At 42.7% G+C, this 14,835-nt stretch overlaps 1 protein-coding gene across 7 annotated transcripts; it reads right to left on the bottom strand.

Moving 5' to 3' along the window:
* Nucleotides 1–3,377: 3,377 nt before the first annotated feature.
* On the bottom strand, nucleotides 3,378–13,076 carry MTERF1 (mitochondrial transcription termination factor 1). Of its 7 annotated transcripts, none has more exons than XM_074986237.1 (4): nucleotides 12,879–13,076; nucleotides 11,225–11,307; nucleotides 7,506–7,582; nucleotides 3,378–4,631 (listed from the first exon to the last, which is right to left on the bottom strand). In XM_074986237.1, the coding sequence occupies exon 4, from the start codon at nucleotides 4,629–4,631 to the stop codon at nucleotides 3,402–3,404; it is 1,230 nt and encodes a 409-aa protein (XP_074842338.1). In that variant the 5' UTR covers nucleotides 7,506–7,582; nucleotides 11,225–11,307; nucleotides 12,879–13,076; the 3' UTR covers nucleotides 3,378–3,401. The 7 variants fall into 7 exon arrangements, with proteins under 7 accessions (XP_074842338.1, XP_074842337.1, XP_074842334.1 ...); XM_074986236.1 differs by lacking the exon at nucleotides 12,879–13,076 and adding an exon at nucleotides 12,500–12,719; XM_074986233.1 differs by lacking the exon at nucleotides 11,225–11,307.
* Nucleotides 13,077–14,835: the final 1,759 nt, after the last annotated feature.

The raw sequence follows: 14,835 nt of genomic DNA, 5'->3' as shown, positions 1-14,835 counted from the left end.
ATATAGATGCTGTCTGTGGGAAGGAATGTTTCCATACTTGCTCTAGACATATTAGGTATCTTTAGGGATGGGTTCCTATTCCTTACATTCCTTAACTATATTACCCTTTTCCCCACCAGGAATCCCAGAGTGTGCGCCTCTTTGTATCTGTGGAGAATTTATGGGTGTCTCACAACCTTAAACAAAAGTGATTTTTGACCATTGTAGTTACTGAATGCCAGTCATTTTTCCAATAAATAATGATTACCACTTTGCTTTCCCTTTGTAAAGCATCTTTTTTAATATATACATTAAGAAGAAAGAACCAAGGTTTTATGTTTTACCCACTTTATCACTAAACTGGAAAATAAACACATAATACTTAAGCGAAATGCTAGGTCATAGCTGAGCTGCACATGAACCTACCATTTCATAACTCTCTTTAAATGAAGTATACATACTTGTAACTAAGCCCCCTTTCAAACTACCTTCCTTTATTGTCCTAATGATTTATTATTTTAATTCACTCTGATTGGCAAAAAGGAAATAAGTGCTGTTCTGCTCTGCCATGTCTCATTCCAATCTTTGTTCTCAGTAGATGTGTTACAATTCTTCCACTGGCAGTCAAAGAAATTCCATACAAGAGCAGTGTTTGCTTTAGGTTATATCTCAGCCAAGAAATACAAATTCAGTTTGACATGTTGGAGTATTTGTTTTCCAACATTAATCAGAATTTTTTATTAAAGCCATTAAAATTATTTTACACCACTTCAAAAGCATGACCTATACTAACTTATCTTGATAAATGATATGGCATTTTAGCAATAAAGAAAAACAAATGCCTGGCTTAAAAACTACTGAAAATTCCCAAATAATTATATCTTCCCTATTGATCTTTAAGAACTTTTTCCCATTACTGAAAACAACACCAAAGAAAAAGTTACAATTTCTGGTGACTTTTCGGAGTTGCCTGCATAAGGCAGTATCACATTTTGTACATCAGAGGCTACGTCTACACTAGCCAAAAATTTCGAAATGGCCATGCAAATGGCCATTTCGAAGTTTACTAATGAAGCGCTGAAATACAAATTCAGCACCTCATTAGCATGTGGGCGGCCGCCCGTGGCACTTCAAAATTGATGCGGCTCACCACCACGCGGCTTGTCCAGACGGGGCTCCTTTTCGAAAGGACCCCGCCTACTTCGAACTCCCCTTATTCCCATCTGCTCATAGAAATAAGGGGACTTTGAAGTAGGTGGGGTCCTTTCGAAAAGAAGCCCCTCTGGATGAGCCGCACGACAGCGAGCCACGTCAATTTCGAAGTGCCGCGGCCGCCTGCATGCTAATGAGGTGCTGAATATGTATTTCAGCACTTCATTAGTAAACTTCAAAATGGCCATTTGCATGGCCATTTCGAAGTTTTTGGCTAGTGCAGACATGGCCAAAGAGAGATGATCTTTGATTTTAAAGACAGATAATGATGTTTGTTTCAGAGGAATGATGATTCATTTTGCTGCATATGGCTTTTACCTGTCTCTTTAAACAGGAAGGTAAGGACTAAAAGTTCCCTTATGCCAGAATGTTCTTACTCTCTAATCTAAACTAGTGGTTATCTTCCAATCATAACTGTTTTGAGCAGAACAGATAAGACCAAAGCAAGACTAAAGTACTCTATCAAATACAGCAGCAATCCAGTCATGTGTATTTTATGCTGAAAATTCTTCTATTTAGTTCAAAAGCCCCGAAGTTACACTGTTCTTCTGATGAGGCATATGAATTCCAGACTGTACTGGATCCAAAGGGATTAAAAGGCAATACTAGGAGCAGATAATTGTCCTCTCCCCTCCAGGCCTGCATGCTCCAACTGGACCAGTGGGTTAAAGGGGAGCTAGGAAACCCAGGTAAAGATTGGTGGACAAACTACAGGAGAGAAGAATCCTTTTCCAGAAAGCCAGACAGAAGATCACAGCAGTGAGGGGACTATAAAGTGGTTAAAGATCCCCCAGGAAACACCATGTCTATCTATCTCTTCCCCATCTGAGAGCATATATGCATAGCAGGGCCCTGCTTCTTTGGATTCTTTCTTTGTTGAGTGACTGAATGGTGGGACTACATGAGCCATGCCCCAACTGGAAGGGGTCCCTTGGTAGGAAGTAGCTCAAGGAAATGAACTTGGACTTGCTGCAGAGAGAAACATGCCAGTGTTGCATCTTACCAGGGCTCTGGGTTGGGAAAGAGCCAGGTCACCAGCCATATCTGCTTAAGGGCTGAGGCCCAGAAGCAAGCAGATCAAGAACAGGCATCTCTTTCACCCAGAGAGTAGAGCAAGAGGCTGGAAGTTAAGCATTCTAGCCACTTGGTTGCCTGACCCACCTAGCCACCTATCCCACATGGTGGAGAATGCAGGCAGAAGAGTCTTAGTCAGGAAAGTAGGCCAGAGAGAGAGGAAGGGCAGGAGAATGGAGAGGCAAAAATGGATTTTGAGAAGTTGCTGACATGGAACTTGAAAACCAGCAACTGTGCACAGCAGAATGACAGCAGCAACAGAACAAATTTCACCAGCAGCTCACCGTCCAGCATCAGCAACAGGCAGTCCAACAGCAGTAGCAGTCACAGCTGCCTTGACTTGGGTGTAATCCTATGTGGCTACTGTAATGAGGCTCTGGTATGAGGCCTGGGTCAGGGCCCTCAAGTACAGGGCTTGTAGCATGGCCCAGCTTTCCACTAGCCATTGAAAACCAGAGCTGACTTTCTTGAATGTGAGGAGGAATGCCTCTGGGTTGGTCCCATCTTCATCAGTTTCTCCAGCTTGGATGGCATTGGAGTAGCACCTTTTAGGGTTGCCAACTTCGTACTTGCGCTAAACTGAACACCCTTGCTGTGCTCCCACCCCTGGGACCTCACCCTTTCTCCAAGTACCCACCTCTAACTCAGTCCACCCCTCCCATTGCTCAAATATTTTCACCAAGCTAGCTCAGGGGTTGGTGTGCAGGAAGCGAAAGGGCTCTGGCTGGGGGTGTGGGATCTGGGGTTGGGCCAGGGTGGGGTTTTGGGATGTACTGGTTTGCCTGTGCTCAGCCAGTTCCAGAATCGAGGGTATGAATCATCCCTCACTTTTGTATGAAAGAAAGGTCAAAATAGAATACCTGAGTTATATTCTCTATATCTTTGATTAGTCTGCACATCTCTAATATCTTCTCCAACTGTAGTCCTTGCTAAACAGTCCCACTGTCTTCAATAGCTGAAATCCACTACTTTCACAGCCAGAAACCAAACAGTTCTACTGGTGACCCCTTACCATCCTGCCAGAGATAGCTGAAATTTTACTTATCCTAAGCAAGCAGTGCTAAATAAATCACAAATAATTTTGAAATGAGTCTGAGAATAACAAAACAGGACACTTTTTCAACTTTTTAATATTCTCACAGAGTGGATTCAGTCCTCTTGGTTAATCGTTGCGCATTATGTAATTTTTCCAATTTAGCTTCAAATCTTTTCTTACTTAAAGCAAGGACACTGATTCCATAGGTTTTGAAGTCATAATTAGCTTTTTGCAGTTCCTTGACTCTGCTTTTTACAGTACTGATATTTGCAACCAGAACATGAGAGGTTTCAACTATTTGTTTAATGTCAATATTTTCTTGCAAGAGGCAATCTATTTTATCACTGATTTTCTTGGGTGAAATAAATAGCATTCGTGGGTATCTAATGAAAAATCTATCCACCTCTCTTTCAGTGCATCCAAGAGATAACAGCTTCACTTTAGCATTTGTAAAATTATTTTTCATATATTCACTAGATAAGTCCAAAATGTCAGCTCCACCACCATGTAGCAGAGTGAGTAATTCCTCATTGCTCAGACGGAAAGATGATTGCAGGAACTCAATGTTTGCTCTGACTTGCCTGCTGCTCCGCAGGAGAATGAAAACATTTTTAGAAATTATGTGCTTTACAAAATCATTTGGATTTTCACCACCTAAAGATAAACAGATCTCATTCAGGAGGTCAGTCATCTGCCTGTTCAGCTCCACACTGTTAGAAAAGGCCCGTGGTGCTCTGATCAACATACTGCAAAGGTGTTTAGAGGTTAGACCAAGAGAACAGAAAAATGTGATGTTTCTTTCCATGTTCATGTTATTACTGGAACGAAAGAAGGACTCAGGGGAACGTCCCAGAACATTTAAAACTTCCAAGTCAGTCGTCAAAATGTTTCTCCAAAGTTTCCAACGTGTTTCAAGAGACTCATAGGAGCGTGTGATGGCCCGTGGATAACGTGAGATGATGCTGGCAATGACTTCACTATTAGCCCCTTTGCCCTGCAGAAACTGTTTGAGGACCTCTTCGTGTGTGATCCGCTTCTTCAGAACTCCAGGTTGTCGCCTTCTTGCCATGTTGATATCCACTCCCATGCATGCCAGATTGCTTAGTAGAATACCATTCTCCTTGCATGACCCTGCGTCAGCACTCTCTGTCTTCAGACAGAAGTGTCTAGAAGACACAGGCCTGGCAGCCATCTCTGCTGAAAATCTAATCAGCCAGAAACAATTCATATTGGAAAGAAGTGAGTTCTGTGTGTGCAACAGTCCCCTGGAGACCATAGGGCTCAGCTGCTGCAAGTATCTTTGCAGTACGGGACGTCCACTGTTCATCATCTGTGGGGGAAAACAGCAGTCATTACATGCAGCTACTGGACACTAAATGAAGAATATTTTTTAAAATAGTTAAAGCTTAAAAATAAAAATATAACCTGCCCAAACAGGAAAATGTAACTACTCAATTAAAAGATGTGGCTAAAAAAGCCCTATAAATTAGCAAATTCAATCAGTTGTCTAAAATGCATTCATTTAAAATTCTGGAGGGAAGTAAACTGAAGTGTACAGGATTAATACCATGAACCCAGAATAAAATTATCAGTTATACTAAAGTAGTAAGATTCATGACTCCATCTCTTACGAGACATGGCACAGAAAGCCCAGAAGGAAAGTGACAGTAGTTTTCAACCACCTTGGTGCCCTCCCTTTTGGAATGCTCAGGTGGCTGAAGTGTCCCTTTACCCCAAGGGTCAGCAACCCTCGACGCGGAAGCTGTTTTTCATTGGCCTGTGAGGCGGGAGCTCAGCACCATCCCTCCTCCTCTATGCAGCCAGGAGCTCGCTCAAAGCCATGCCACCTGTGGATTAACAAAAGGCCAACCACCACCTAAACAGTAGAGCTCTGCATTTTAATTTATTTATTAATGAAGCTGTTGTAAGCAGGACTATTAGAGACTTCAAAAAGCATCACTGGCTCTCAGCCCATAAATAGAGGTCAAAAGGTCTAATTTCGGCACTCCACCTCGGAAAAGTTTCTGACCCCTGGTGTAGACATTGTGCGTCAACCCTGAGGCAAAACAATCAACCAGTAGTCTCTTTTTTTTTTTTAACCATCCATGGGCAGAAAAGTTTTATTATGTGCACCTCAGGAGTGGATGAGAACCACCAACATAAATACATGCTGTCCACTGTGGGTAGCTGTGGGCACTCTGCTAATCAGCTGTAGAGCATGGGTGCGTCTACACTGGCATCCCTCTTTCAAAAGAGGTATGCAAATGAGGTAAATTGAAAATGCAAATTGGGTATAAATTTGCATATTTGGCACGTCATTGGCATATACTAATTTCAAAGGAGCGTCTTCCAAAAGAAGAAAGCCAGTGTAAACACTGCTCTTTCAAAAGTAAACCCCATCTTCAAAAAAATTCTTCTTCTCTATTTAAAGGGAAGAAGGATTTTTTTGAAGATGGGGTTTACTTTCAAAAGCGTAGTCTACACTGGCATTCTTCTTTCAAAAGAAGCTCTTTCGAAATTAGTATATGCCAATGAGGTGCCAAATATGCAAAATTATACCTCATTTCCATTTTCAATTTACCTCATTGGCATACCTCTTTCGAAAGAGGAATGCAAGTGTAGACGCACCCCATCTGAACCTCTTCTGGGGGCCCACCCAAGTGCACAGCTTACAGGGGCCACTGCCAGTAACCCTGTTCTCCTATCAAAAAACAAAAGTTTAAAAAAAAAAAAAGCAAAATAAGATGTGCCAGCCACTGCAAAGGGAAAAACAATAAAGGGAAGGTGTACATGAAGAGGCATGTCTGGTTTTTCTTGAGCTGGAAACCAGCCACATGGACCTTCATCTCTGGTTTTCCCAATGTTTTTTCCTTGTCCTCCCTGGGTAGGCTCAGCTGTCTTTTCCCACCAAGCAGCACTAGAGGCTCCTAGAGCCAAAAGGGCAAAAGAAGGAGAAGTATCCTGCATCCAATGTCCTATTTTTAAAAGTGGGAGTGTGTAGAAGAATCACTAATGACATCTCCTTAACCCACCTCTAAGGGAGGCTAAGGAGAAGATGACTACCCCCTTCTGGCGGTGTCCCCATTGCACTGTGGCTGCCAGCTGTGGAAAGGCTCATGTCTTTCAAAGGTTGCTCTAACAAGGACAAGGGAAGTGCTGAGGAACAGCAGAGCCTGGGTGGCTGGATTTGAGCAGCTGTCAAAACAGCCATAACCTACTTCCCTCCCACACACCAGCAGCGCAGCTTAAACATTGCTCACCCCCCGACACATGTTTTGGAGAGGAGTAGAGCTCTCCAAACCTCTGCTAGCTCAGATGCCTCCTTCACTAATGCAGGGGGATTAAAGCAGGATGTTCCACAGCAGCTACAGAGCTGACTTTCAGAAGCTGGACTTCTTTTCTTTCTGCCTCCAGCCCCCACCTCAAGCTAACATCTGAGAGGAGCTGTCAAATACTCCCACACAGCAGAAACAGAACTCTTAGAAGGGACCTCAAAATTATACATATAACTTGGCATATTTGGGGCTGTCACTGTTTCTGAACCTCTTTTAAAAACAAATGAGGGTCAGAGAATTACTGGGGGTAACCACCCTTTAAAAAAAGCTCATCCTTCCATGGCTTCCCACACTGCCACAATTGCTTATCTGAGTTTTAATGATTATATAGCTGATCAGCTGAGAACAAGAACCCTGATACAGAGAACTAGAAAGCAATAATAAAACAGTAATATCTGTAGTTAGCTGGTGCCTTTTACTGAATGCTCAAAAAGCCCTTAACAAGAAGTTATTCCTCATCACACCACTGTGAGATAAGTATTTTTACATCAGTTTTACTACTGAGTAAACTGGTGTAGCAATTGGATAACTTATTGGTTTAAGGACACATAACAAATTAAAGGACGGCTATGAAAAGAATCCAGGAGTCTTTACTTTTCATACAGTGCTTTCACATCTTGGTCCAATACTTTCTCAGGAAAAAAAACAAAACAAAACACCTCTCTCTTCTCTTTACCTTTCTCTTCCTTTCTCTCCTTGCTATTTTACTTCTCCCTCTCTTCCCCTTTTGATTGGCGCCATCAATTTCATTCTTCTTAAATAACATTAATGTGGTTTTCATTCAAACTGACATGAGTGGCAGTTTTGGTATGTGAATCTAATATATTCTAACATACAAAAATTATTTTAGACTGGAAAGCATGACTCACCTTTAACAGTAATGACCCAGCATTAAAAGCTTGTGTGTGTGCAAGCAGCTTATTGGGTCACAGTCCTTTTCCACTCACTGCCAAAGAAAAAACATAAATTGTACTGTCAAACATTACATGGCTTAAAATTCCAAGCCAGTTCTTAAAACAACAGTAAATATGAAGTCAGTAGCTCCAGCACGTAGCAGCTTCTGAGCTTCCATTACATGGAGCAGGATCATTACATTATAGTCTGGACCCAAACTAGGGGCAATGAATAATTTTGTTGACTGTGAAGTAGCCCAGCAGTGACATTCAGAGATGATGTTTAAAGGATTAGAAAACATGCTTTATAACAAGATTCACAAACTCAGAGAATGCTAAGCAGTAACAATTAGAGCCCATAATTATCTACACAAGGAACAAATATAGCTGGAAGTTGAAACTGGACATATTCAGACTGGAAATAAGGTGTAAATTTTTCATGTTGAGTGTAATTAACCATTGGAACAATTTACCAAGGGTCAAAGTAAATTCCCTGTCACTGACAATTTTTAAATCAAAGTTGGATTTTTTTTTCTAAAATATGTGCTCTAGGAATTGCTTTGGGAAAGTTCTGTGGCTGTGTTATATAAAAGGTCAGATTAGATGATCACTGTGATCTCTTTTCTTCACATATAGCTCCTCTCTTCCCTACGTTATGTATGGGGATGTAGTGGCCCTGTGGAGCTTGCAGTGTGATGGAAGTCATACAAGATTGTTCTATTCCTTCTTACTCCCCTGGGCCAACACACAGGACTGGCTACAGTATACTTCACAATAAGTTTTATCAGAAACCCACAGTAATACATAGTAGATCTACAGTAATAACAGAATACAGCTTTAAGAACCTGACCAAAAGTCTACAGAAGTTAAGCAGAGTTTTTCCACTGACTTTAGTTGGCCTTATTAGGCTGTACATTTCTACCAACATGTGGAACAGAGGTGCCACTTTGAATCTGAGTCAACTATAAAATGGTTTCTTGTTCATTTGGACAATACTTCAATAGCCAAAACCCCAGAGTTCCTTAGCTAAATACTGTTGATCATATTCCTGTTCTATCCAGAATTTTTTCATTAAACTTCATTAGCTGCTATTGTTCCAGCAATTGTACTACAAGGAAAAATAAATATTCTGTTCTAGCCTGTATTTTTCAACCAAGCAGTAATTTGCCAAGCCCCAGACCATATAGCACATAATGTTTACCAAGCAGCAAACTACAAAAAGAGCATATTCAGAGAAAGAGAATTTGCCAGTGCAGATCAGATCACATGTGTATCAAAATCCAATATGGTAGCCCTAAAGAATATCTGCCACTTTAGAGTCACAGAGAGGTAACTGTGTTAGCATCAGAATTTCCAGATCTGAAGAAGTGAGCCCACCCCATGAAAGCTCATCACCTAATAAATTCTTTTGTTAGTCTTTAAAGTGCTGCATGACTGCTTTTTTGTTTTGCCACTCAAGAGGAAGGCAACTCCTACTTACCCTCACCACGTGGCTGAATTGTGGGGGCAATGTGTTCATTCCTCCTCTGATCAGCTGATACAATTAAAAAATATTCGACAATACACATCTTAGTGTAAGCACAGGTTGAATCTCCCTAATCCGGAATTCTCTCATCTGGCAACATCTGTAACCAGGCATAACTTTAGTTAGCTGGGTGACCACTTTTCATGGGTGTGGCCACATTTCCCATGGTCCCATAAAGTTTTACAGTTATCAGTCCTGGATCTCAGTGTTCTGTGCTGTTATTTAGCTCTAATTTACTCCTAAATGACTTCTCAGAGCCCAGTAAGCAGTGGAAGTACTGGTAATGTGCTAGACAATATTGACCTCCTATGACCTGGCAAATTTGCTTGTTTGGCACTGGTCAGGTCCAGAGGGTGCCAGATTAGAGAGATTCAACCTGTAAAGTCATTTTTACTCCTGTGAAGTTCTTTTACTTCTTTTCAAAGTCCAATTCATAATATTTGGATTCAATAATACACTGTACTAAGGTTTCCATGAGATTTTCACTAGCCTCTAGACAAACTAACTCTTCCTGTTGGACAAAAGTACACTCCTGTTTGGGCCATCAGCAGGATTCAAACCTTAAATCTTAAGGGCTCAGAGTAAGCCTCTGTTGCTTGAGACAATCTCTAATAGCTGGAAACTGTAGTGTATTCCTAATCTTCCTCTAGCATCCATTAGTGAAAGACTAAAAGATTCACAATCCCTTAGAGTGGGTCAGAGGAGCCTACAGCCACCATGAGCATCCGGACAAGATGGGTGGGGGGTAAGAGGGGGCAGCTCCGTGCCCCAGAAGGGGCAAGGCCAAAGGCAGAAGGGGTGAAACCGGGTGCAGTCAGCTTTTAGCACTGGACAAACCATGGTGCTGGCCCCCTGCCATGCACACTCCCTCACAGCCACATACAGCTGGAGCAGTGCCTGGAGGAGCCTGCAGCCACTTCTGCCAGAGTAGCAGGTGTGGCGGCTGAGTTCCAGGCGCCTTTGAAATGCCTGGTTCCAGAGGAACTGCTGGTGGGCTTGGTGTGGGTTACCAAAGCAAGCATCTATCCTTTTAAACTGAGTTCCAAAACCTCAATGCTTCAGTTAACGGAAAAGTCGTCCATAACTATCTTATCCCTATTGGGATTCAGATCAGCTGGTCTCAAGGGTTCAACAGCACATGGAACCAACTATTCTTATGACATAATTTCACTTCCGATGGCTTCTTCTTCTTCTTGGTACAATTCACGATCTGTTCATTAGCAACATTACTAGCAATGATCTGATAAGTACCACAGTGACATTTGATGAAAAGGAATTCCCTGAGTAACTGATGCAACAGTCTCAGACTCACCAGGGTGTACTGCAGCCTTCCTCAACAGAACAGGATAGGTGAAAAACAAAAGCAAGGCGGGGAAAACAGCACTTAAGGATGAAAACTATCTTAAGAAGTGGAATATTTTCTCACTGGTACAAATGTGTTAGGGATATAAAATCCCATTTAACTAGTTAACCAGTTAAATGCTGCAGATGAGGGCTGCTCTACCTGGACAGGAACGCCACCAACTAGCCCATGCTGGGCCCCACGCGGTGGTCCAACCTCCTGCCTGTGGTGGGCAGGGGCCTGCTCCAGCTCCCACTGGTTAACCTCATCTGCTTTGGGAGAGGCTTGCTGGTTAACCATTAATATCCCTCATACATGTAGCTTCTGTTGTCAACTCCGGGGCACAATATGCCTGAAGAGCAGAACCACCCACCTAAAAATGCCACTCAACAAATGCCTGTTACTTAAAATTGAACTATAGGGTAGAATGAAAATGTACTGTGCAGGTACTGTGGTGTGCTGGCTATCTTCGTGATCTTTGTAAAGATAACTTGTCACATCAAACTTGCGGGTGACAAAAACTTTGGGGAGCAGGGCTGCAAATACTTTGTAAGATAGAATTAAAATTCAAAATGATCTTGATAAATTGGGCCACAGAAAACATTGAAATTCAACAAAGACAAATGTAAGGTGCTAAACTTAGAGGAGAAAAATCAAATGCACAAATACAAAAGGAGGATAACTGGCTTGGCAACAGAACCGGTCATAAGGATCTGGGAGTTTCGCTACTTCCACCTGGGTAAAAAATGTGACAGTTTGAAAAAAGCAAATTCAATTTTGGTTGCATTAATAAAGGCAAAGCATGGAATTCACAAAAATTAATATTACCTCTCTATTCATTGATGGCTAGGCCTCAGGTGGAATACTCTGTCCAAATTTCATCACTGCTCTATAGAAAGAATGTGGAGAAACTGGAAAATTTCCAGAGATGAGTAACAAAGATAATTTAAAGCATGGCATATTAACAAAAATTGAAGAACTTTGGTATGTGTAGAGTGGAAAGGTGACTTTAAGGGAGCACATGATAACAGTCTTCAAATACTTGAAAAGCTGCCATAAAAAAAGGAGAAAATTTGTTTTTCTTGCCACAGAGGGCAGAATAAGAGGCAATGGCTTCAAGCTATGGCACAGCAGATTTAGAATTAAAGGCTTCCTAAATGTAAGGAGAATAGAAAAGGCTGCCTAGAGAGGGTGTGGAAGCTTCTTCATTGGAGATTTTCAAACCGAGGCTGCATCGCCACCTGTCATGTATGTTTTAGACAAAACAATTCCTGCCCTTTGGCAAGGGGTTACATTTGCTGACCCCTGCAGCCTATTCTAACACCATAATTTTATGAGCCTGTCCACAAGGGCTAAGCAGCTATGCAATGAAGATGAACTCACTTCTGTAGGCTACATATTTTACTAAAATTGGTTATGTCTTGCAGCACCAAATAACTGATCCAATTTAGAAACAAAATTTCAGTGAGTGCACATGAAACGTGATTTAATTTCAGGAATTTAAAAGGTAATAATAATTAGGGCAAAATTTATTTTCCAAGGGATGCTCAGTCACAATATCACTTTATAATTCAGTAAAACATTGCTGGTTATAACATATTCATCTTTAATACTACTCAGATGTGTCCAGGGATCCAGTGTGCTGTATAGACTGGCAAAGAAGCAGTCCCTGTCCTGAAGAACTTGCAATCTAAACCTGCAAGCAGCCATTAACAGGTGTTCCTTTTTTAGATGATGCCTTTGTAAAGTATTTCTTGTCCCTAGAATCATGCAGGTATCTACTATGATTCCTATGATAGGCAAAAAAATCCTTCCTCCAAAACAGCCAGGGACATACCATTGCACTACTCATCTCTATTTTAAAACATTCTAAGCAATAATCCCCCTTGAGGTCCCTTACCTAAGCAACATACACTGGGATTCTTACCTCACATCACTCAGCACGAGACCTTTGACAATACGCAGAAAAGAGCCATATTTCAAGCAAATATTCAGACTAATAATTACAGTCGAGTATCTTTAGACACCCCCCTTATAAGACAAAGTAAAGATACTGCTCTCAGTCGTCTTGGTTACATTATACACAGCAAAATCAATCCTTACGTGCATGAGGGTGGGAGGCTGTACTCGATGATCTCTCGAGGTCCGATCCAGTCCTAGCATTATTCTATGATTCAATGCAACCACCATTTGGTTGCATATACACAGCAAAATCAGTCCTTATGGTGCATGCAGCCACCACTTAGCTGTATTATACACAGCAAAAATCAATTCTTATGGTGCATGCAACCACTACTTGACTCAGATCCGAAGACCACTTTGACTTCCCCTTAGCATTCCTTACCTCCTCCTGTCGCACAAAGCAAATATTTCCCGTTAAATCAAGCTCCGAAAACCTTGATGCTTTCAGCGCTTATTAGCTAACCTCTCTAAAACGAGCCTTTAAGGTGCTCCATGACTGCGTTTTGCTATTGTAGCTCACCTCTTGTAATGAAATAATCTCACAGCGGCTTGCGCCCTTAAAGGTCTCGCTTCGCATTGCCAGTTGCAGTCCATCAGGGATAAGCGCTATCTAGCCAAATATATGTGATTTTCATCCAATCGGACTGAAAGTAGAATGACCCTTCCCTGAGGAACCGGCGTTACAAGATTAAATAAAACATGGAGCTTTAGCATCACATTCCGGTCCCCAGCGTTCTTCCTCAGCGTAGGTTAAAGTTGAAAGCGAACAAGGAGAGAACAACAGGCAAAGAATAACACTTGACCTTACAAAGGAGTTGGTTTTCCATTTAGTGCTGCCACCTACCAGAACCCGGTTTTCACTCATTTTAGTTAAAGTGAACCGCTGCACCACGAGATGGCAGCATAGCATACCTAGGCAATATGCATTTTAAGGTAGCCTTGTTAGTCTGTACTCCAACTAAACAAAGCAGCAGAAATGTAGCACTTTAAAGACTAACAAAATGAATTATTCGGTGATGAGCTTTCGTGGGACAGACCCACTTCCTCAGATCAATTTCATTTCCAGTATGCACTGACATTTATAAGTACAGAGGATGGGGAAAAAAAAGGCAATAAACACTGACAAAATCAAATAGGATTGAAGGAAGGGAGTGGGGGTGAGGGGATGTTAATTGTCCTGTCTGAGATAATTAGGAGAATCAAAGGAAGGCAGGAAACAGTCCTTGCAATGCATGAGGTAGTTGATGTCTCTGTTCATACCACTTGTTAATGTGTCTAATTTGAATATGTACTCTAACTCGGAGATCTCTCACTCTAATCTGTTTTTAAATTCTGTGTGTTCCAGGACACAAATTCTGAGATCTTTAACAGAATGGCCCACCCATTGAAGTGTTCACTGACCAGCTTATGTGTAAGGGTATATTTGCTTCTGGAGATATTTTGGAGGCACAGGAATCATCTATGCAGGATTCATTGTCAATGCAGCTGTGTACAACTTAAGATCAATGCTGGCAGATCAGTGTTTTATGGAGCTCTTTAATGCTTTCGGTTAAAAAAAAGACTGAAGCTGCATCTACACTAGCCTGTTCTTTTGAAAGAGCAGGCCCCGCTTTGAAGCAGCACACAGTGCATTTACACATGGTGCGCGCCCTTTCAAAGATTAAATCAACGTTAGGCGCCGCAGGAATTGAAACCGCTCTTCCAAACAGAAAATAGGAAGAGGCCACACCTTCAACGTCTTTTTTCAAAAAAGGACGCGTGGAGATGCTCCACTTCCCACTTTTTCGAAAGAACGGGATCTGCCATGGTGGCAATCAGCTGTCAGGCAGAGATGTGCTGCCCAGCCCCTGTGGAGCTCTATGGTTCGTGCATGCAGTGGCTCTTAAAGCTGCACGGACCAGGAACCCCCATTGCAGGAAGCTGAGAGCATCCAGGCAGCAGCTGCTACACATGCTGCCCCTGCACACCTCATAGCGACCCTCAGCAGCCCCCTGCTCATGATGGCCATCAGCCAGCCATGCAAGGAGCCCCAGGGCCCCCCACCGAGCGCACCCAGGGATCTGAAGGGTCCAGCCAGTGGGGGAAGAGCCATGCCTCCTCCTGGACCGGGCATAAGCTCCAGCACCTGCTGGGGCTCTGGCAGGAGGAGGAGGTGCTCCGGATGATGGGGAGCAAGCAGCAGAACACAGCCACCTTCGCCCAGCTGGCCGAGGGCCTGACTACCTGGGGTCGCCCTGCCTGCACTCCTGACCAGGTCAGGAGTAAGGTGAAGGAGCTGCGGCAGGGGCCTGGGCTCAAGACTTGGCCAGCTGGTCAGGGGCCACCCCTGCTTCCTGCCCCTATCACAGGGAGCTCAGGAGCATTCTGGGTCCTCAGGATACCTCCTCCTCACCTGCCGTGCTGGACACCTCAGCCAAGGATCCCCAGCCGGGAGAGGAGCAGGAGCCAGGACCAGCAGGCAGCCCCACACCATCAGG

This window comes from Carettochelys insculpta, chromosome 2 (assembly GCF_033958435.1).
Source record: "Carettochelys insculpta isolate YL-2023 chromosome 2, ASM3395843v1, whole genome shotgun sequence".
NCBI classification, from domain to species: domain Eukaryota; kingdom Metazoa; phylum Chordata; order Testudines; family Carettochelyidae; genus Carettochelys; species Carettochelys insculpta.
The sequence above is the reverse complement of the archived record's forward strand: the minus strand, read 5'-3'. Positions and strand labels throughout refer to the sequence as shown.